Raw genomic sequence first — 23,526 nt, forward strand, 5'->3', positions numbered from 1 at the left:
CCCGAAAGCTTGGGCAGTGGATGCCATGACAATTCCTTGGCGTTTCAGCCTGGTTTTAGTATTTCCCCCATTTCCAATGATCCCGAGGGTACTGAAGAGAGTGAAGGGCCAGGGGGTGCAAGCTATACTGATTGCACCTTATGCACTAAGATTGTCGATGGACTCTTGGCATCTTCCTCTTCGACCGGAAGTAAGGACCGTTTCTACACCTGGACCTAGCTCGTCTCAATTTGATGGTGTGGCTTATGAAACCTCCTTATTAAAAAATAAGGGGTTTTCTGATGCAGTTATACAGACCATGCTCAGGGCTCGTAAGCCTGTGTCAGCAGCCAATTACCATCGGGTCTGGAAGATCTACATCAGGTGGTGTGAACATCAGAGAGTTCACACATCTAGGTTCAAGATTTCGAGACTTTTAGAATTCCTGCAAGATGGTTTATCTGCCGGACTTAGGGCCTTATTTTGGTTCATTCTTTCTGACAAAATCCTTCTTAGATGGGCAAAACCATGTGCACTGCAGGTGGGGCAGGTGTTACTTGTGCAGAGAGAATTAGATTTGGGTGGGGTTTTACTTCAAAGTGAGATCTATATTGCAGTGTAAAAATAAAGCAGTCAGTATTTTCCCTGCACAGAAACAAAGTTACTCACCCAAATCTAACTCTCTCTGCACATGTTACATCTGCCCCCCTGCAGTGCACATGGTTTTGTCCATCTAAGAAGGATTTTGTCAGAAAGAATGAACCAAAATAAGGCCCTTAGTCTACAGTCTTTAAAGGTGCAGATATCTGCATTGTCAATTTTCTTTCAAGAGGGTAGCTCTGTTACCTGAGGATCAGACCTTCTTACAGGCTGTAACCAGATTTAAACCTCCATACACGCAGCCTGTAGCACCTTGGGATTTGTCTCTAGTTCTGTCTGTATTGCAAAATCCTCCTTTTGAACCGTTAAGATCAGTTGATGTATGTTTCTTGGAAACTGACGTTTTTGTTGGCCATTGCCTCAGCTAGGCGTGTGTCAGAGTTGGGAGCCTTGTCCTGCAAGTCGCCATTTTTAATGTTTCATGATGATAGAGCTGTGCTTCGAACAGTACCTAAGTTTCTACCTAAGGAAAGGTCTTCTTTTCATTTAAATAAAGACATTGTTCTTCCAGTGTTTTCTCCCCCTGTGAGCAATAGGGACAAATTAAAGAAATTGGACGTGGTTCGCGTCTTGCGAATTTACATGGATAGGGTAAAGGACATTCGCAAATCTGATTTGCTTCTGGTACTGTATGATGTGCATAACATTGGGTGGCCTGCTTCAAAGCAGACCTTTGCTCGTTGGTTGAGATCAACTATTGCCTTTGCCTACTGTAAAGCAGGTAGGCCTGTTCCTTCACGGATAAACGCCCATACCACCAGGTCAGTTGCTTCCTCGTGGGCTGTTCGTCATGGGGCTACGGCGGAGCAGTTGTGCAGGGCTGCCACTTGGTCCTCTGTTCACACCTTTACCAAATTTTACAGGTTTTATGAGTTTGCGTCGGAGGACGTTTCATTTGGACGAGCAGTGATGAGAACTGTCAGTCTGAGCGTACCCTTCCTTACAGGACCGGCTCGTGAACGTTCCATCATGAGCTGTGTCACCGGACTGGACGAAAGAGAAAAGGGGATTTTTGTAAGAACTTACCGTTGGAACCCCTTTCTCTGAGTCCAGTCCAGTGACACAGCGATCCCTCCCTCACGCTCAGTAAGTCATACCATTCATGTGTGGTCATGTTATGGTTCTGTAAATTGCATATAAGATGTTCAGGCGTTGTACTGAGTTATGTATCCTAGTGTGCTGTTGAAGTTTATCTGAAGCATTGTGGGATGCAGTAGGGAGGAGCCTGCTCCCAAAGACTTTCAGCATAGGTGCCTTGGCTCCTGCGGACCCTCCTACATCCCATGGAAAATTTTGATATTTTTTTTGTCGACATGGACACTGCATTAGTGTACCGCATCCCCTCGCATGGCGTATTGTGCTCGGCATACTATTATTATTATTGTCAACATTTGCCTGTGGACCATTGTCATTTACATATCTGCTCTGCAATGCATTATACAGATTACTGTCACAGTGCCCCCTGCTGGGAGCAGCTAACACTCCCATTACCAGCCATTACCATTCTCTCCCTGGAAACACCGGACCCTTGTCTAGGCATTAATAGTTGAACTCCCTTCTGTATTGATATAATATGGGTCTTCTATAGTATGGACGAGCGCTATGCCAGGAATAGGGCACAGACTTCTATTTTAAATATATTGGGGTTTATTTACTAATATCATACTAATTCAGATGGGATGTTGCTATGGGCAACTAATCAGATTATCTTGTAGAAGGTGCTAAATAAATAAGAAGTAGATTATGATTAGTTGCCCATAGCAACATCACATTGAAATAGAACTCCTATCTTAGTAACTAAATCTCCTTGTGACTGATGGGAGTAGTGAGCACCAATGGTATAAATTATGTCAGATAGGAGTAGAGGTGGCTGATGGGAGTAGTGAGCACCAATGGTATAAATGATGTCAGATAGGAGTAGAGGTGGCAGATGGGAGTAGTGAGCACCAATGGTATAAATTATGTCAGATAGGAGTAGAGGTGGCTGATGGGTGTTATAGTACCACATGGGAGTAAGGGGGGTAAACTCTCTCTCTCTATCGAACTCTTTCCCTTTTCTCTATCATTCTTATGGGATACAGGGAGTCGTTCATAACGATGGGGAAAAGAGCTTATCCGAAGGAGACAGGCACATATAAAAATTTATACAGGGTGTACTGGCTCCTCCCCTCTGCTCCCCTCCCTCTAGCTTCAGTTTGAGAACTGTGCCTCAGGAGAAGCACGCATCAGGAAGAGCTCCAGAGAGTTTTTCTTCTGTTTTATTTTCTTTATTATTTTGGGGCTGCTGTTTGGACTTAACAGCAGTCCTGCGTCGTGGGAGACTAGGGGAAGGGTTCAGCTGCTGGCCACTTCAAGGTACCGAGCTGTCCCTGCCACAGGACCACCGTCCTGAGTGGGTGATGTTACCGCGGGCATTGCGCTGCAGCGCGCACACCCCTGGCACGCCGCACACCCCTAGTCCAGTCTGAAGACGTCTGTGGTGAGTATTACCCCGGGGTCCCCCGCCGTGGGGTCCCCGGGTTATTGTGCGGCAAAATGGCGGCGGTATGGCGGTGCCCTGCACAGGGACCGCGTAACCCCCTGCCTACACTGAGACAGGGTACAGTTCCTGTTTTGTCCAGGGCAGTTACCAAAGAGGATTTGGACATTCCCCAATGTCAGTCTCAGTATAAAACGCAGGTAAGCTCCGGCGCCATTACGCTGGGCGGAGCTTACCCAGAGTGAGACCAGCTCTGTGAGGGCGCCAAAACCTGCTTCCTGCTTCTTCCCTGGCTGCTGGAAACGCCATTATACTGCTCCAGACACTCCTCAGCGGTGTGGATCAGAGGGAATCTGCTTGCAGAGACAGCTTCAGGTTTTCAGCGCTTGTGTACTTGTGCACTTGCCTGCTTACACTGTAAAGTACTGTTATTGATACTGTACTGTATTACCAGCTCTTCTAATCGGAGAGCTAAGGTTATCAGGTGTATTGGTCTCCTCCATTATCCTCTGTACACCACCCCACTGGCTTGTTAAGCTGTACAGATCAGATAAGGCTACACATAGTATTTATCTGGTTAATTTCACACTGCATATCCACTGTGTGTGCGCGCTGTGTGAGGGGAGACTGTTTGTTTGTCACAATGGTGAGGAAACTTACATGTATGGTGTGCAGTGATAAGTTTGTGCCAGCATCTTCATCACAGGTGACTTGTGAGTCATGCATGTCCCCTCAAAGTACTGGGGTCCCCCCACAACTAACTGGGCAGCAAAGTAGCACACAGGACAGCTCACAGGAGCCAGCCTGGGCTACAGGTATAAAAACCATGCTTGAGACTGTAACTACACAGTTAACTGCTACTGCAGCACAGACCCAGAGAGTACAAAGGGAGCTGGCTGTCCTCACTGCCAGAGTGGATGTAATTACTCCCACCCCTGGGGATACTCGTAAGAGAAAGAACCCCTCTCAAACCCCTGATTCCGGGGCTGATGATGGGGATGATGGTGATGATATGGATGATGCAGACGCAGGTGATGACGAGCCTGATGCTTCACAGTCACTACTGCGGGGCACAGAGCCATTGATTATGGCAATCAGGGAGGTGTTGGACCTTCCCTTAGCTGAATCCACAGCAGGTGATACCTTCTTTGCTACTCAGAAAAGGCAACAGGTAGTTTTCCCTGAGCAGGCTGACCTGGAAAGTACATTCAAGTCAGCGTGGAATAACCCAGAAATGAGGTTTAAAGTGGCAAAAAAAGTTTAAGTCCACGTTTCCCTTCGATCCTGAGGGACGTAAGGTGTGGGAGGAGCCACCAGAGGTTGATGCTTCTGTGTCTCGCTTAGCCAAAAAGATGGTACTCCCAGTACCAGGGTCGTCTTCACTTAAAGACACCACGGACAGAAAGGTTGAAAACACTTTGAAGTCCATTTTTACTGCTAGTGGCGCGTGTCAGCGTCCTGTATTAGCTAGTTGCTATATGGCCAAGTCCATATACACGTGGGCCTCCCAGATACAGGAAGGTCTTCTGGGCGACATGACAGTTGCGCAGGTGTCTGAAAAATTACACCATATTCAGGACACTGCTAAAGTTCTGTGTGAAGCGCAGAAGGAGTTAGGTGCCATTAACGGCCGTAACTCAGCCATGGCAGTGTCTGGGCGCAGATCCCTCTGGCTCCGGCAGTGGGCTGCTGACGCTGACTCCAAAAGGAGTGTAGAAAACCTCCCCTTCACAGGTGGCAGGTTATTTGGGAGTGATTTAGACGAATTAATCTCTAAAGCCACGGCGGGAAAGTCCACTTTCCTGCCATCCACTCCACAGGCGCCAAAGCGTCCTTTTCAGGCTCACTCCCAGCAGCAGTCCTTTCGGGCTAGTAAATTCCGCCCTAAAGCAAGAGGTGGTTCAAACGCTGCAAGAGGCTCCCGTGGTAAATTCAGGAAGCCTTCCGCTTCGGCCACCGCAGAGCGGCCATCTGGGGCAGCTGCAGGAAAACCCGCAGCATGACGGTGGGGCTCCACCATTAGCTCCGACAGAGGTGGGAGCCAGACTGGCGTTCTTCGGCCAGGTTTGGGAAGCCTCGTGCCTCAATTCTTGGGTACAGGCTCTTATTACGCACGGCTACAAGCTGGAGTTTGCAGTTCAGCCACCTCAGAGGTTCTTCAAATCAGGCCTCCCAGCGTCCCCAGAGGACCAAGTGGTGTTGCAGCAAGCAATCCAAAAGCTGGTGCAGGCCAAGGTTATAACCCGGGTCCCTCCCCTAGAGAGGGGGCAGGGTTATTACTCGAACCTATTTGTAGTTCCGAAACCGGACGGGTCAGTGCGCCCAATTCTGAACTTAAAATCCCTGAATCCCTTCTTGAAAGTAACCAAATTCAAGATGGAGTCCTTGCGGGCCGTGATAGCGGCACTGGAGGAGGGGGAGTTCTTGGCGTCCCTAGATGTGAAGGACGCCTACCTTCACATCCCAATATGGCCCCCTCATCAGAAATACCTGAGGTTTGCGCTGTTAAACGAGCACTATCAGTTTCGCGCACTGCCATTCGGCTTGTCCTCAGCCCCGCGCATATTCACCAAGGTGATGGCGGAGATGATGGTGGTTTTAAGGAAAAAGGGTATCTGCGTGATACCATACTTGGACGACCTGTTGGTAAAGGCGCGGTCGCCACAGGAACTACAGACAGCTCTACAAGTTACCATACAGACCCTGTCGGGCCATGGTTGGCTCCTGAATCTGGCAAAGTCTTCTCTGATCCCTTCACAGAGACTCCAGTTCCTGGGCATGGTGATGGACACAGCTCTCATGAGAGTGTCCCTGCAACAGGACAAGGTGTTGGACATCCAGCGGCTGGTCACAGACTTGTTAAGGACCCCCCAGGTGACGGTACACCAGTGCATTGTCCTATTGGGAAAGATGGTCGCCTCTTTCGAGGCTCTCCAATTCGGGAGGTTTCACAGCAGGATTTTCCAGCTCGATCTCCTAGCGAAGTGGTCCGGTTCACACCATCAGATGCACCGGCGCATTGCGTTGTCATCTCGGACCAGACTGTCACTACAGTGGTGGCTCCACACGCCCAACCTGCTGGCAGGGCGTCGGATTGGCATCCAGGATTGGGTCTTAGTCACCACGGATGCAAGCCTCACGGGATGGGGGGCAGTGACCATGGGTCAGTCCTTTCAGGGCAAGTGGACCCTATGGGAAACACGCCTCCATATCAACAGCCTGGAGTTACGTGCGGTGTATTACGCACTTCTGAAGGCGGGCCCTCTCCTCTGCGGTCAGGCGGTCCGTATACAATCAGACAACGCCACCACGGTGGCATTCCTGAACAGACAGGGCGGGACCAAGAGCAGGCCCTGTATGAGGGAAGCATCGAAGATCCTGTCCTGGGCAGAGAGTCATTGCCAAGCGCTCTCGGCCATTTTCATACCCGGGGTGGACAACTGGGAAGCAGACTTCCTCAGTCGCCACGAGCTCCACCCCGGGGAATGGAGTCTACACCACCAAGTATTCAATTCTCTGGTGGCTCGGTGGGGGACCCCACTGGTAGACTTGATGGCATCAAGAAACAACTGGAAAGTATCCAGGTACTTCTCGAGGGCAAGAGACCCTCAGGCAGAAGGAGTGGACGCCCTCTCCATACCGTGGACGTTCAACAGCCTGGTCTATGTCTTCCCACCGATTCCCCTAGTGGCTCGGGTGCTAAGGAAGATAAGAAGAGAAGGAACCGAGGTTATTCTGGTGGCCCCAGACTGGCCACGAAGAACGTGGTACCCGGAACTTCTAAGGCTGCAAAGGGACTCGTGGCGCCTACCCCTGCAAAGAGATCTACTCATGCAAGGACCGTGCGTCTTCCAGGCCTTGGAACAGCTGCGTTTGACGGCCTGGAAGTTGAACGGCAGATCCTGACTCAGAAGGGGTTTCACACTTCGGTCATCAGAACTATGACAAGTGCAAGGAAACCGGTAACAGCTGCACATTACCACCATATCTGGAAAAGATATGTGGGTTGGTGCGAACAGGGAAAGTTTTCTCCATCAGAGTTCAGACTTGAAAGATTTCTTAGCTTTCTTCAAGCTGGTCTGGATCTCGGCCTACGCCTAGGCTCTTTGAAGGTGCAGGTATCTGCGTTATCAGTTTTCTTCCAGAGGAAACTGGCTAATATTCCTGAAGTGCAGACATTTCTGCAAGGAGTATTGCACATACAACCTCCTTTTGTGGCCCCTACTCCACCGTGGGACTTGGATGTTGTGCTGAAGTTCCTTAAATCCTCCTGGTTTGAGCCCTTGGAGGAAATTGACCTGAAATATTTAACCTGGAAGACAGTGGTCTTACTGGCCCTAGCTTCGGCTAGAAGGGTCTCGGAGCTAGGGGCGTTGACTTGCAAGAGTCCTTATTTGATATTCTTTGAGGACAGGGCAGAATTACGTACTAACCCGCGTTTTCTGCCCAAAGTGGTGTCTGCGTTCCATGTGAACCAGCCAATTGTGGTTCCTGCTGGTGGGCCTCATTCTGAGGTGCCGACGTCCTTGGACGTAGTAAGGATTCTCCGTGTCTACATCAGGAGAACAGCAAGGATTCGTAAAACTGATGGACTTTTCGTCCTTTATGATGCCCAAAAGATTGGACGTCCTGCTTCCAAGCAGTCTATTGCACGATGGATATGTGCAACCATTAAACAGGCTTATGCGGTAGCAAAGCTGCCTATGCCTGTTGGGGTGAAAGCTCACTCTACTCGTTCCGTGGGGACATCCTGGGCGGCTGCCCGAGGAGTTTCGGCCTTACAATTGTGTAGAGCAGCCACATGGTCTGGCCAACACACTTTTGTCAAATTTTATAAGTTTGATGCTCTGGCCACTGAGGATACTCAGTTTGGGCAAGCGGTGCTGCGGCAATAGGTTCCGCACAATCCCGCCCGTTCTGATATCTTTGGTATATCCCCATCGTTATGAACGACTCCCTGTATCCCATAAGAATGATAGAGAAAATAGGATTTTAATACCTACCGGTAAATCCTTTTCTCGAAGTTCTTATGGGATACAGGGCACCCGCCTCTGTGCGGAGGTTTGCCTTGCTCACTTTGTGAGATATGGACCATTTCTGGGTCCTTCTGCTACCCTTCTTGTTCCTGGTGGACATAGGGTGTAGGTTACCTAGGTAACTTAATCTTACATAGTGTACCTTAAAGGTCCACGAGTGTACATGGTCACTTAGGTGATTATTCTATGCATTGTTCCAGTTGGAACACAGTTCAAAATAGTTGTCATGTTGACATGTTCTTAGGCCCTTAGACTTCCCAGGTTATGGGGTTGCTAATGTGGTCTGTTATGTTGAATGTTGGGTGTGCTGGATGAATCTCACCACGGTAAATATACACATATTCCTCTCATATTGTTCTTCTCCTTCGGCACAGTTCACTTAACTGAAGCTAGAGGGAGGGGAGCAGAGGGGAGGAGCCAGTACACCCTGTATAAATTTTTATATGTGCCTGTCTCCTTCGGATAAGCTCTTTTCCCCATCGTTATGAACGACTCCCTGTATCCCATAAGAACTTCGAGAAAAGGATTTACCGGTAGGTATTAAAATCCTATTTTCTCGCTCTCTGAACCCTCATCGCTCTCTGACCCCTCCTCGCTCTCTGACCCCTCCTCGCTCTCTGACTACTACTCACTCTCTCAGCCCGCTAGCTCTCTCAGCCCCCTCTCTCTCTCCTCGTTCTGCCTCTTGTCTTGCTTGCTCTCTCGCCTTGCTCCCTCTCTCCCTCCTCACTCGCTCTCCCCCCCTCGCTTTCTCTCTCCCCCTTTCTCTCTCCCCCTTTCTTTCTTCTCTTTCTTGTACTTTCTCTCCTTTCTTTCTCCTATTTCTCTCCTCTCTCTCTCTCCTCTCTCTCTCTACATTCACTCTATCCTTTCTCTCTCTCTCTCTCTCTCTCTCTCTCCTTTCTCTCTTCTCTCTCCTCTACTTTCTCTATCTCTCTCTTTCTCTCATTTGTCTCTCTCTCCTTCTCTCTCCCCTTTCTGTTTCTCCTCTCTCCCCTTTCTCTTTCTCCTCTCTCCCCTTTCTCTTTCTCCACCCTCCCCTTTCTCTCTCTTTCTCTAGCCCGTTCTCTCTCCTCGCTCACCTTTCTCTCTCTCTCTCCTCGCTCACCTTTCTCTCTCTCCTTTCTATCTCTCCTTTCTCTCTCCTCAATCTCCTTTATCTCTCTCCTTTCTCCCTTTCTCTCTCTCTTTCTCTATTGTCTCTCTCCTTTCTCTCTCTCTCTCCATTCACTCTATCCTTTCTCTCTTCTCTCCTTTCTCTCTCTCCACTCCTTTCTCTCTCTCTCTTTCTCTAATTTGTCTCTCTCTCCTTCTCTCTCCCCTTTCTCTTTCTCCTCTCTCCCGTTTCTCTCTCCCCTTTCTCTCTCCCCTTTCTCTCTCCTCGCTCACCTTTCTCTCTCTCTCTCCTCGCTCACCTTTCTCTCTCTCTCTCCTCGCTCACCTTTCTCTCTCTCCTTTCTCTCTACTCACTCTCCTTTATCTCTCTCCTTTCTCTCTACTCACTCTCCTTTATCTCTCTCCTTTCTCCCTTTCTCATTCTCTCTTTCTCTATTGTCTCTCTCCTTTCTCTTTCTCTCTCCTCTCTCTCTCTCCTTTCTCTTCCCCTCTCTTTCTACTTTTTCTCTCTGGCCAGTATTCAATGCCTCTGATTCGCCATTTTTTTCAGCGAATCTGGCAATTCGCCTGTTTTCTGGCGAATTTTCTCACAGAAAAAAACAATTCGCCCTATTCAATGGACACAATTCGCTGCAAATGAAGAGCGAATTTCTGGTGATTCGCTGTTTGTGATTCACCGCGATTCGCCGGTGGTTTTCAATGGGGTTTTCAGTGGAATTCGCCGAGAGTGTATTCAATGCTGAAGTGGAGAACTGCTTTCTCCAGTGATTTTCCCCCAGATTCTCCATTTTACATTCGTCATCTTGAACTGGAATGTGATCTTTGAAAATTAAGTTTTTTATTTTTATATTGGTGTCAAAAAATCTGATTTTTTTCCTGTGAAGGGGCGTGCTATTTTTATTCATGTGCTTGCAGCACATGAATATATTTAAAATGTTATTTTATTTAATTAAACAATTTTTTATTTTTTACACATTCACCAGCAGGGGGCCGAGTCGGGAGCCGCTCATTAATATTCGTATATTCACTGCACACTGATCCCGATCATTACATATGCACAATCGGGACCAGTGTGTAGCGGCTCCATAACACAGCCCCCTGCCAGCTCTGGGCGGCTCTCCCTGTGTCCCCCACAGCCCTCCTTCACCTCCACAGTGTCCGGCGCAGGCAGGGAGGCTTCCATCTCCCTGCCTGCAGCCGTCCTCCGGCTCCCTGCGGCATTCGCCGGGGGGTTAAAATTCGCCGCTAGGGGCAGCAAGCCCCTGAGGCGTTGAATAGGGGGTGAGGGAGGGCTGGCAGCGAATGCTGCAGCCCTCCGGAACCCGGTGATTGTGCAATTAAAGTATTGAATACCTGCATCTGTCTCTTTCTCTCTCTCTCTCTCTCTTTTATCTCTCTCTCTCTCTCCTTTCTCCCTCTCTCCTTTCTCTCTCTCCTTCTCTCTCTCCTTTCTCTCTCCTCTCTCTACTCACTCTATTTCTCTCTCATTCTCCTTTCTTCCTCTCTCTCCTTTCTCTCTCTTCTATCTCTCCTTTCTCTCTCTCTCTTTCTATCTCTCCTTTCTCTCTCTCTCTTTCTCTCTCTCTCTCTCTCCCTCTCTCTCTCTCTCTTTCTCTCTCTCTCTCTCTCTCTCCCTCTCTCTCTCTCCCTCTCCCTCTCTCTCTCTCTTCTATCTCTCCTTCCTTTCTCTCTCTCTCTCTCTCCTTTCTCCCTTTCTCTCTCCCTCCTTTCTCCCTCTCTCTCTCCCTCCTTTCTCCCTCTCTCTCTCCCTCCTTTCTCCCTCTCTCTCTCCCTCCTTTCTCCCTCTCTCTCTCCCTCCTTTCTCCCTCTCTCTCTCCTTTCTCCCTCTCTTTCTCCCTCCTTTCTCCCTCTCTCTCTCATTTCTCTCTCTCTCTCTCTCTCCCTCCTTTCTCCCTCTCTCTCTCCTTTCTCTCTCTCTCTCCCCCTCTCTCTCTCTCCTTTCTCCCTCTCTCTCTCCCTCCTTTCTCCCTCTCTCTCTCTCTCTCTCTCCCTCCTTTCTCCCTCTCTCTCTCCCTCCTTTCTCCCTCTCTCTCTCCCTCCTTTCTCCCTCCCTCTCTCTCTCCCTCCTTTCTCCCTCTCTCTCTCCCTCCTTTCTCCCTCCCTATCTCTCTCTCCTTTCTCTCTCTCTCCCTCTCTCTCTCTCCTTTCTCCCTCTCTCTCCTTTTTCTCTGGATCCTCCGTGGGAGAGACAGGCACATAAGATCTTTCAGTGTGGGTGCACTGGCTCCTCCCCTCTATCTCCCCCTCCACTACTCAGTTTAGAAAAATGTGCCCCAGGAGAGGCTTCACTTCTGGGAGCTCATTATTTTGGGGCGCTGCTTTTGGACCAAAGCAGTAGTCCTGCTTTGAGGGTGCCAGGGGAAGGGTCAGTCACTGGCCTCTTCAGGCGCAGAGCTGCCCTGCTGCAGGACTTTGTCCTGAGTGGGGTTTTCTGTCACCGCATAGCTTTGCGCTTAGGGAGGCCAATCCTGGGATCAGGATATGCAGGATCCCGGGATTTTGGCCTAAAATAGGCGGGATTTCAATCCCGGGATTGAAGCGCTCAATCCCGGGATTCGGGGATTACTGCGGGCATGCAGAATACACTTCTTTAAAAGCCGGCAGCGCTGAGCACCTTACATGGCACAGATGTGCTGCCCGGCTGCTAGTACTGACCCCCAAGGTGCTGCTGCGGCGGCTGTGCACGGCGCAGCGCGACGTGATGTCAAGGGTCACGCTGCGCAGCCCAGCCGCCGGCATGACGCTTATTCTTCTGTCTATTGTATTCAGTTGCCCAGCCACCCGGTTGCTGTGCCTGTGCCGCTCCCAGATACCCGCTCGCTGTGTCGCATGCTGTGAGGACCGGAGAAGGTCATGCTGCCTGTCACTGGTGCTGTGTAAGTGACAGTGCAGGGCAGGGGTGATGGGAAGGATTGGGGGGGGAGGAATTAGTTGGGAACAGTGGCATTTTTTTATAAGGGAGGCCGATCCCGGGATTGAGCATTTTTCAATTCCGAATCCCGGGATTGAAAAAATGCCCTGGGATTGGCTTCCCTAATTGCGCTGGGGTGAGCAGACCCCCCAGCTGCCGCACACCCCTGGCAAGGTCCGAAGACTTCGAGTGGTGAGTAACAGTCGGGGTTCCCCACAGGGGGTACCCCGACTTCATGTGCAGCAAGATGTACAGCAGTAGCGGTGGACCTCGCGCTCTTTAATTCTTTAACTGGCATATACAGATAGCCGCTGGACCACCAGGGCTATTGCGATATTTTTAAAACAGATATAGGTAAAAAAATTGGCAGAATTTATTGCTAACAGCACCAGCTCCGTGTAAGGGGCGGATCTTAGCTCAGAGCGGGACCAGGCTCTGCTGGGTGCCCTTTTAACATACTTATTTGTTCAATACTGTTATAACCTTAACACATAGCCTCTGTATTACACGCTGTAGACTACTATACAAGCAGTGCGTGTGTGTGGCACAGTGGGCACAGGCTTCAATATGGTGAAGAAATTGACCTGCATGGTGTGCAGCACCAAGTTTATCCCAGCGTCACAGTCACAGATTACCTGTGAACCGTGTATGTCTCCACAGCCTAGTGGGGTTACCCCTCCGGCTAGTGGTGTGCCCCCACAATACAGTGGGGTGTCACATGGGCCAGCAGCATTAAAACGCTGCTAGACTCAGTCTCTTCCCAGCTGGCTGCTAATACACAGCAGACTCAGAGGGTGCAGAAGGATTTAGCCATCCTATCAGCTGGGGTGGACATTATCACCCCCTTTCCCAGCCAGCCCAGCCAGCCTCAGAAAAGGCCCTTGTTGGCTGTGGCCCCTGATACAGAGAGGATGATATCCTAGATGAGGGGGAGGAGGTACAGGATCAGGAGCCTGTCCAGGAACAGGCACCAGCCCATGGCCCTGAACCGTTGATTAGAGCCATTCTAGGGCCTCTGGAGGAAGTCACTGTGGGTGACCCCTTCTTTATGACACAGAAAAAACAATCTGTGTATTTTCCGGAACAAGCGTAATTAGAGGGTGTTTTTAAAAACACCTGGAAGAACCCTGAGAAGAGGTTCCAATTAACAAAATGGTTGCAAACGCATATCCTTTTGACCCTGCAGGTAGAAAACTATTGGAGGAACCTCCTGTTGTAGACTCCTCCATTTCCCGCCTTTCTAAAAAGGTATTGTTCCCGGTCCAGGTGTCTCCACTCTTTAGGACGGAGCTGACAGGAGAGAGGAGAGGCCACACACAAGTCCATGTATACGGCCATTGGGGCCTTGCAACGCCCCATACTGGCCAGTTGTTGGATGGCTAAGGCTATTCACACTTGGTCTGCCCAAATCCAGGATGTCTGTGGCGCAGTTAGGGGAAAAACTGTGTCACATTCAGAACACGGCAAAGGTCCTATGTGAGGCCCAGAAGGAATTAGGGGCCATAAATGCCCGTAATTCAGCAATGGCTGTCTCAGCCCGCAGGGCACTGTGGCTTCGGCAGTGGGTAGCGGACGTGGACTCTAAACGTAGTGTGGAAAGTATTCCCTTCTCAGGGGAAAGACTTTTTGGGAGTGAGCTGGATGAGTGGATTTCCAAGGGCACGGCAGGAAAGTCCACTTTCCTTCCATCAGCTCCTCCTGCACCAAAGCGTCCATTTACCTCTCCTACCCAGCAGTCCTTTCACGGGACTCGTTTCTGCTCCAGGGCCAGAGGTGCGTCCAATGCCAACAGAGGCGGGAGTGGTAAGTTCAGGAAACCTTACACCTCACGTAATCAGGACAGAGCTGCCACTGCAGCTGCCTCCAAACTGACGGCATAACGGGGTCTCCCCACCACGGGATACTCTCGAGGTGGGGGGTCGTCTGTCACACTTCAGCCAGGTGTGGGATGCCTCATGCCTAGATTCTTGGGCCAGGAGTCTTATTTCACATGGCTACAGCTGGAGTTCGACAGACCCCCTCCCAGAAGGTACTTCAAATCGGCCTTCCCCGCCTCTCAGGGAACACCTTCTTCTTCAAGGGCCGTTCGTTTACCAGGACTTACATCGTCGTTGTTTAACGGCCTGGAGGTTGAGAGGCAGATCTTAAGCCACAAGGGATTGCATCCCTCGGTCATATCTACCATGACCCGTGCCAGGAAACCGGTGATGGCGTCCCACTATCATCACATTTGGAGAAGATGTCCTGGTGTGAAGAGAAGAGCCTTCAAGCAGGTTTGGTCCTGGGGCTTATATTAGGCTCCTTAAAGGTCCAGGTTTCGGCCTTATCTGTCTTTTTTCAGAGGAAACTGGCGTCTTTAACTGAGGTCCAGACTTTTCTTCAAGGGGTACTCAGAATTCAACCCCCTTTTGGGCCGCCTACTGCGCCATGGGACTTGGTTGTACTTTTATCCTTTCTACAGTCTTACTGGTTTGAACCATTAGATCAGGCCGATTTAATGTATCTCACATGGAAGACTGTGGTCCTGCTGGCCTTGGCTTCGGCCAGATGGGTGTCCGAACTTGGAGCCCTCTCTTGCAAGAGCCCTTACCTGTTTTTTCATGCTGACAGGGCAGAGTTGCGGACCAGGCCACATTTCCTGCCTAAGATTGTGTCAGCATTCCACCTTAATCAACCGATTGTGGTTCCATCCAGTTTGGCTCATCCAGAGATTCCTGCTTCTTGGATGTTGTTCATGCCCTAAAGGTATATGTCAGGTGAACCTCTAGGTTCCGGAAGACAGATGGTCTGTTTGTGCTCTATGATGCACAAAAGAAGGGTGCCCCAATATCTAAACAGACTATTGCCTGTTGGATACGCACTACTATCCAACATGCATATGGAATGGCTGGATTAACGCTTCCATCATCGTTGAAGGCGCATTTAACAAGATCGGTAGGGACTTCCTGGGCAGCTGCTCGAGGAGTCTCGGCCCTACAGCTTTGCAGAGCTGCAACTTGGTCGGGGGCCGAAAACATTTGTAAAGTTCTACAAATTTGATGCCCTGGCCAGGGAGGATTCCCAGTTTGGCCAAGCGGTGTTACAGCAGTCTCCGCACGTACCCGCCCGTTCTGGAAGCTTTGTAACCTCCCCATAGTACTGAACCCCAGTATCCCATAGGATGTTACAGAAAATAGGATTTTAGATACCTACCGGTAAATCCTTTTCTCGTAGTCCATATGGAATACTGGGCGCCCACCTCGGTGCAGATTTTCTGCTGCAAGCGGTTACCTATTGGTTTCCCTGTGTTTGGCTTGTTGCCTTGTTAAATGTGTGACGTTTTACCTGTAAGGTGTAATCATAGGTTCTTTGTTCACCTATTTTGTTATTTTTGTTACGGTGTGCTGGTATGAATCTCACCACATTTATTTGTTCAATTAACCTCCTCACATAATTTGGCCTCCTTCGGCACAGTTTTTCATTAACTGACTAGTGGAGGGGGGGGACAGAGGGAGGAGCCAGTGCACCCACAATGAAAGATCTTATATGCCTGTCTCTCCTGTGGAGGATCTCTATCCCCATAGTATTGAACCCCAGTATCCCATATGGACCACGATAAAAGGATTTACTAGTAGGTATCTAAAATCCTATTTTCTTTCTCTCTCCTCTATCTCTCCTCTATCTCTCCCCCCTCGCTCGCTCTCCCCCCTCGCTCGATCTCTCCCCCTCAATCTCTCCCCTTTCCCTATCTCCCCTTTCTCTCTCCTCTCTCTGTTCTCTCTCTTTTCTCTCTCCCCTCTCTTCCTTTCTCTTTCTCTCTCTCTCTTTCCCTCTTCTTTGTCTCTCTTCTTTGTCTCTCTTTCTCTCTCCTCTCTCTCCTTTCTCTCCTTTCTCTCTCTTTCTATATCTCCTTTCTCTCTCCTTTCTCTCTTTTCGCTCTCCTCTCTCTCCTTTCTCTCTCTATTTTCTCTCCTTTCTCTCCTCTCTCTCTCCTTTCTCTCCTCTCTCTCTCTCCTTTCTTTCATTTCTCTCTCTCTCTCCTTTCTCCCTTTTCTCTCTTTTTTCTTGCTCTCTCCTTTTTCTTTCTTTCTGACCCCCCTCACTCACTCAACCCCCTCGCTCTCTCCACTTTCTTGCTCTCACCTCGCTCGCGTTCTCTCCTCGCTCGCACTTTCTCCTCGCTCGCTCTCTTCCCCTCAATCTCTCACCAATCTCTCACCTTTCCCTATCTCCCCTTTCTCTGTGTCTCTTTCTCTCTCCTCTCTCTATCCTCTCTCTCCTCTCCCCCTCTCTCCTCTGTCTCTCCCCTCTATCCCTCTCTTTTCTCTCTTTGTCTCCTTTCTCTCTCTCGCCTTTCTCTCTCCTCTCTTCTTTCTCTCTCTTCTCTCTCTCTTTCTTTCTCTAATATCTCTATCTCCTTTCTCTTTCTCCTCTCTCTCCTTTCTCTCTCTCTCTCTTTCCTCTCTTTCTCGCATTTCTATCTCTCTTTTCTCTCTCACTTCTCTCTTTCTCTCATTTCTCTCTCCTTTCTCTCTCCCCCTCTCTCTTTCTCTCTCCTTTTTCTCCCTCTTTCTCTCCCTCTCTCCTTTCTTTCTCCTTTCTCTCTACTCTCTTTCTCTTTTTCTCTCCTCTCTTTCACTCTCTCCTTTCTCTGTATCTTTTCTCTCTCTTTCTCTCCTTTCTCAATCTCTCTCTCTCTCTCTTTCTCGCTATCTCCCCTTTCTTGCTCTCTGAAACCCCTCGCTCTCTCAGCCCCCTTTCTCGCTCTCTCCCCACTTTCTGTCTCTCGCTTCGCTCTGCCCCCTCGCTCGCTCTCTCTCCCCCCATTGCTCGATCTCTCCCCCTCAATCTCTCCCCTTTCCTATCTCCCTTTTCTCTCTTCTCTCTCCTATCTCTCTCCTTTCTCTCTCTTTCCCTCTTTCTCTCTCCTTTTTCTCTTTCTCTCTCCTCTCTCCCTCTTCTTTCTCTCTCCTCTTTTCTTTCTCTCCTCTCTCCTATGTCTCTCTCGTCTCTCTCTCTCCTTTTCCTTTCTCTCTCTCCTTTCTCTCTCCTCTCACTCGCTCTCTCCTTTCCTTTTTTCTGTCCTCTCTTTCGCGCGCTCTCTCTCCTTTCTCTTTCTCTGTCCTTTCTCTCTCTCTCCTTTCTCTCCTTTCTATTTCTCTGTCATTTCTCCTCTCTCTCTCTCTCTCTCTACTTTCTCTCTCCTTTCTCTCTCTCTCTCTCTCTCTCTCTCTATTTTATATCTCTCTTCTCTTTATCCTTTCTCTCTCTCCCCTCTTTCTCCTTTCTCTCTCTCCTCTTTCTATCTCTCTCTCCTCTTCTCTCTTTTTTCTTTCTCTTTCTCTCCTCTTTCTATCTCTCTCTCCTCTTTCTCTCTCTCTTCTTTCTCTCTCTATCTCTCTCTCCTTTATCTCTCTCTCCCTCTCTCTTTTCTCTCCCTCTATCCTTTCTTTCTCTCTCTCTCTCCTTTCTCTCTCTCCTTTCTCTCTCTCTCCGTTCTCTCTCACTCTCCTCTCTCTCCTCTCTCTTTCTCTCTCCGGTGTCTACCATATATATTGTGCCTCTGAGGCTCATATGTACTAATCTCTCCTAATAAACTTCCCAGTTTTTGCTACGGGATGCCCTCTGTGCATGCTGGAAGGGAAGTGGGGGGTGCTAGGAGGGATTGATTAGAGGCTTCTATACAGTGGTACATCCTGACCTTGTGGAACAGGCAGATGTCAGGATGGGAGTTGCAATGACAGGTGGGTGTGATGTTGGCAGACAGAGGTGGTGGTGTCAGGTGGGACTATTGGTGTCAAGTGGGTGTGGTGGCTTTAAGGAATACTGCCCATACACTTATGCAATGGGATTCGATGCAATAATCCGATCACATTTTTGGGTGCAAAAGTCAGCACCCGATGTTGAATGCCATCTTCCGATGGCATATCAGGTGCTAGAAGAGGGCGGGCAGGGGGCGGCGGAGTAGTTCTATGCTAGCAGTGCTATGCATAGAACTACTCCGGGCGGGCAGCGGGAGTCAGCGGTGGCAGAAGATTTATTTAAAACAATGGGCTGCCCTGTGATTGGCTGAGCTCTCTCAACTAATCACAGGGCAGCCCAGTATTTTAAACAAATCTCCCACCACCACTAACTCCCGCCGCCTGCAAGCGCTACTGCTAGCGCTACACTACTCCGCCGCCCCCTTATATGAGATGATGGTATGCCGCCAGCGGTCCCTAGGGCCCCCTCTCCCCAAACCCCACACCGCTGAATGCGTCCCCTCCACCCCCGGATTGTATTCGAGCGATCGCATGTTGTTAAAAACCACAAGCGACTGCTCCTACAATTCGATAGATATTATGTGCAGCACATAATATCTATCAATGCGACATTCGACGGCGTGCCCGCGCATTGCGTCAAAAAGTCCCTTAAAAATGCATACAATCATTTCATTGATCGGTCGAAATCGAATGATTGTATACAATATCTCACACGTGTATGGGCAGCATAACATTTCTCAAGTGCATGCTATAAAATTGTACACAGTAATTGATCACTGATTATAGCAGGACAGTCCCCCTAATTGGAAACTGTCCCTCCCATTGGGTCAAAGTGTCCAGCAGAGGGGTAGGTATTGGGTGCTGGATGCGGTCCCGACAGTCAGGATCCCGACGTCGGGATCCTGACTGTCAGAACGCCGACAGACAGGTGCCCGACGCCCACCTGCTATTTTCCCTCATGGGGGTCCACAACCCTCATAGAGGGAGAATAGAATAGGGCGAGCCCACAAGGGGCTTTGTTGCGCTCACCATGATGTCTGGATCCTGACTGTCGGAACCCTGTACCACACCCAGGCTAATGTGGGGAGAAGGTGATCACCACTGCTCAGCTTTGCAGATAGAAGCCGGCTTCTATCAGGACAGAGCAGAGGGCTGGGGGGTTGCCCAGGCAGTGGGGCACCCCCAAAAATGAAGAAAAATGGGGGTATCATCACCAAGCCCCACCACCTTTATGTGTAACCCCAGTCGGAACCCACCCTTTTCTGAAAATGGTCGCACCTACAACGCGGCATGTTCCGCTGCTCCATCCATGAAAGTTGCGAGGTATTCATTGGCCACTCCTATGACTGCTTCATACATCTACCACTGTGTTCACCATTGCACATATGAACATACTACTAGATAATGTTTTTTGTTCTTACCAACTGTGATGGTGTGTGCGTGACATTTCCCTGCCACACAAAATCTCCACAGTCCCTGATTGCTCAAATTCCCTGAGTAACGATACTGCATCCAGAAGTCCGTTGCTGTGGCCACTATCAGGAGAACCAATCCGGAGACTGCGCAGAGCAGACCTCCTCCCATTAGTGTGTACATGTCCAGGGTCCTGCACGTCACTCCTTCTCTCCTTCACAAGACAAGGAAGCACTTAGTTACTGATCACTCATATTCCTGGCCACACTCCTAATCCTACTGTGTTACAGATAGGAAGCACTTAGTTATTAATCACTCAAATTCCTGGCAACACTCCTAATCCTACTGTGTTACAGATAGGAAGCACTTAGTTACTGATCACTCATATTCCTGGCCACACTCCTAATCCTACTGTGTAACATATAGGAAGCACTTAGTTATTAATCACTCATATTCCTGGCCACACTCCTAATCCTACTGTGTTACAGATAGGAAGCACTTAGTTATTAATCACTCAAATTCCTGGCAACACTCCTAATCCTACTGTGTTACAGATAGGAAGCACTTAGTTACTGATCACTCATATTCCTGGCCACACTCCTAATCCTACTGTGTAACATATAGGAAGCACTTAGTTACTGATCACTCATATTCCTGGCCACACTCCTAATCCTACTGTGTTACAGATAGGAAGCACTTAGTTATTAATCACTCAAATTCCTGGCAACACTCCTAATCCTACTGTGTAACATATAGGAAGCACTTAGTTACTGATCACTCATATTCCTGGCCACACTCCTAATCCTACTGTGTTACAGATAGGAAGCACTTAGTTATTAATCACTCAAATTCCTGGCAACACTCCTAATCCTACTGTGTTACAGATAGGAAGCACTTAGTTACTGATCACTCATATTCCTGGCCACACTCCTAATCCTACTGTGTAACATATAGGAAGCACTTAGTTATTAATCACTCATATTCCTGGCCACACTCCTAATCCTACTGTGTTACAGATAGGAAGCACTTAGTTATTAATCACTCAAATTCCTGGCAACACTCCTAATCCTACTGTGTTACAGATAGGAAGCAGTTAGTTACTGATCACTCATATTCCTGGCCACACTCCTAATCCTACTGTGTAACAGATAGGAAGCACTAATGCTAGGTACACACCAGGACGACTAGGGCCCGATCAGCACAATCTAGATCCAATTCCGATCAATCGGATGTAGATTGTGTGCTGATTGGGCCCTTTTCTGACCTGGTGTGGAGCGATTCCGATCCGATGCGCGGTCCCGCGGGTCGGTCGGTCGTTATTGAGATCCTACCTGCTGCAGGTAGGATCTCAATGACGACCATAGAACCGGGTGCGGGTCGCCATCGGATCGGACCCGCTCACGTTGCACATCGTGAGCGGGTCGTGCCCTCCCGCGTCATCGTGAGCGGGTCGGACGAGACACTGACGACCCGCTCACGATGTGCATCGTGAGCGGGTCGTCCTGGTGTGTACCCCGCATTAGTTAATGATCACTCATATTCCTGGCCACACTCCTAATCCTACTGTGTTACAGATAGGAAGCACTTAGTTATTAATCAATCAAATTCCTGGCAACACTCCTAATCCTACTGTGTTACAGATAGGAAGCACTGAGGGCCTTATTTTGGTTCATTCTTTCTGACAAAATCCTTCTTAGATGGACAAAACCATGTGCACTGCAGGGGGGCAGATGTAACATGTGCAGAGAGAATTAGATTTGGGTGAGTAATTTTGTTTCTGTGCAGGGAAAATACTGACTGCTTTATTTTTACACTGCAATATAGATCTCACTTTGAAGTAAAACCCCACCCAAATCTAATTCTCTCTGCACAAGTAACACCTGCCCCACCTGCAGTGCACATGGTTTTGCCCATCTAAGAAGGATTTTGTCAGAAAGAATGAACCAAAATAAGGCCCTTAGTTATTGATCACTCATATTCCTGGCCACACTCCTAATCCTACTGTGTAACAGATAGGAAGCACTTAGTTATTAATCACTCATATTCCTGGCAACACTCCTAATCCTACTGTGTTACAGATAGGAAGCACTTAGTTACTGATCACTCATATTCCTGGCCACACTCCTAATCCTACTGTGTTACAGATAGGAAGCACTTAGTTATTGGTCACTCATATTACTGGCCACACTCCTAATCCTACTGTGTAACAGATAGGAAGCACTTAGTTATTAATCACTCATATTCCTGGCAACACTCCTAATCCTACTGTGTTACAGATAGGAAGCACTTAGTTATTGATCACTCATATTCCCGACCATGCTGCTAATCCTACTTTGTAACAGATAGGGAGCACTTACTGATCACTCTTATGCCTGACCGCACTCCTAGTCCTACTGTGTTACCAATAGGAAGCACTTAGTTACTGATCACTCATATTCCTGACCGCACTCCTAGTCCTACTGTGTAACAGGAAGCTCTTAGTTACTGATCACTCATACTGCCCTAAACTGTGTGCCTCCACCTCATTTACACTCCTGCCCGGGTCCTGACATAATCTTCCCTCCCGTCCCATCCTGTTACTCTGTACTATATTATGAGGCACCTAGCCTGTGTGCCTCCACCTCATTTACCCTCCTGCCTGGTTCCTGACATAATATTCCCTCCCGTCCTGTTACTCTGTACTATATGATGAGGCACCTAGCCTGTGTGCCTCCACCTCACACAGTATGTGGCCTGAGGAAGGTGTTTGATCCTGGTAGATCGGAGGTAGGTTAATGTTGAGGACTCACCTTAGTTGCTGGTTGCCATGGCTGCTCTGGCTGCTCGCTATGGCAGTGTCCAGCCTTATATACACACCCTAGTAACAGACACAATGCTGACACTGTGTGGAAGCCTCTAGCTGCCCACTTCTGCTGATGCCATACTGCTGGGAGACATTGTTCTAGGTATCAGCAGATTGGCACAATCCTACCCAGCTTTATCCTCTGTTACAAAGCAAAGTGGTGCTGAGTCCCTGTGCCAGGGTGATCCGTATGTCATCATGTGTGGGTGTAATTATTGTGTTACAGTCTAGAGTATATAATGTGTGTAAGTGTCACACGGCATCTTCATTATTCTGTGTATATAATGTGTGTAAGTGTCACACGGCATCTTCATTATTCTGTGTATATTATGTGTGTAAGTGTCACACGGCATCTTCATTATTCTGTGTATATTATGTGTGTAAGTGTCACACGGCATCTTCATTATTCTGTGTATATTATGTGTGTAAGTGTCACACGGCATCTTCATTATTCTGTGTATATAATGTATGGGGCCAGTACAGTGTGGTATAATGCCACACTGTGCTGCCCCCAGACACATTATACCACACTGTACTGCCCCAGACACATTATACCACACTGTACTGCCCCCAGACACATTATACCACACTGTACTGCCCCAGACACATTATACCACACTGTACTGCCCCCAGACACATTATACCACACTGTACTGCCCCCAGACACATTATACCACACTGTACTGCCCCCAGACACATTATACCACACTGTACTGCCCCAGACACATTATACCACACTGTACTGCCCCCAGACACATTATACCACACTGTACTGCCCCAGACACATTATACCACACTGTACTGCCCCCAGACACATTATACCACACTGTACTGCCCCCAGACACATTATACCACACTGTACTGCCCCCAGACACATTATACCACACTGTACTGCCCCCAGACACATTATACCACACTGTACTGCCCCCAGACACATTATACCACACTGTACTGCCCCCAGACACATTATACCACACTGTACTGCCCCCAGACACATTATACCACACTGTACTGCCCCAGACACATTATAGCACACTGTACTGCCCCCAGACACATTATACCACACTGTACTGCCCCCAGACACATTAAACCACACTGTACTGCCCCCAGACACATTATACCACACTGTACTGCCCCCAGACACATTATACCACACTGTACTGCCCCAGACACATTATACCACACTGTACTGCCCCCAGACACATTATACCACACTGTACTGCCCCAGACACATTATACCACACTGTACTGCCCCCAGACACATTATACCACACTGTACTGCCCCCAGACACATTATACCACACTGTACTGCCCCCAGACACATTATA

At 48.9% G+C, this 23,526-nt stretch overlaps 2 protein-coding genes across 7 annotated transcripts in view; one reads left to right on the forward strand and one right to left on the reverse strand.

The window, feature by feature from the left end:
- The window catches only part of LOC146049954 (lens fiber membrane intrinsic protein-like), a 32,146-nt gene extending 12,551 nt beyond the window's left edge, over positions 1 to 19,595 (reverse strand). Inside the window, exon 1 of the mRNA XM_083166661.1 lies at positions 19,365 to 19,595. Coding sequence (XP_083022787.1) covers positions 19,365 to 19,539 — 175 coding nt within the window. The 5' untranslated portion in view covers positions 19,540 to 19,595. The remainder of the gene's footprint in view (positions 1 to 19,364) is intronic.
- The window catches only part of LOC146049953 (V-type proton ATPase catalytic subunit A-like), a 269,656-nt gene that overhangs the window by 172,689 nt on the left and 73,441 nt on the right, over positions 1 to 23,526 (forward strand). The window lies entirely within an intron of this gene.

Source organism: Crinia signifera, chromosome 12, assembly GCF_055691185.1.
Source record: "Crinia signifera chromosome 12, ASM5569118v1, whole genome shotgun sequence".
Lineage (NCBI taxonomy): Eukaryota > Metazoa > Chordata > Amphibia > Anura > Myobatrachidae > Crinia > Crinia signifera.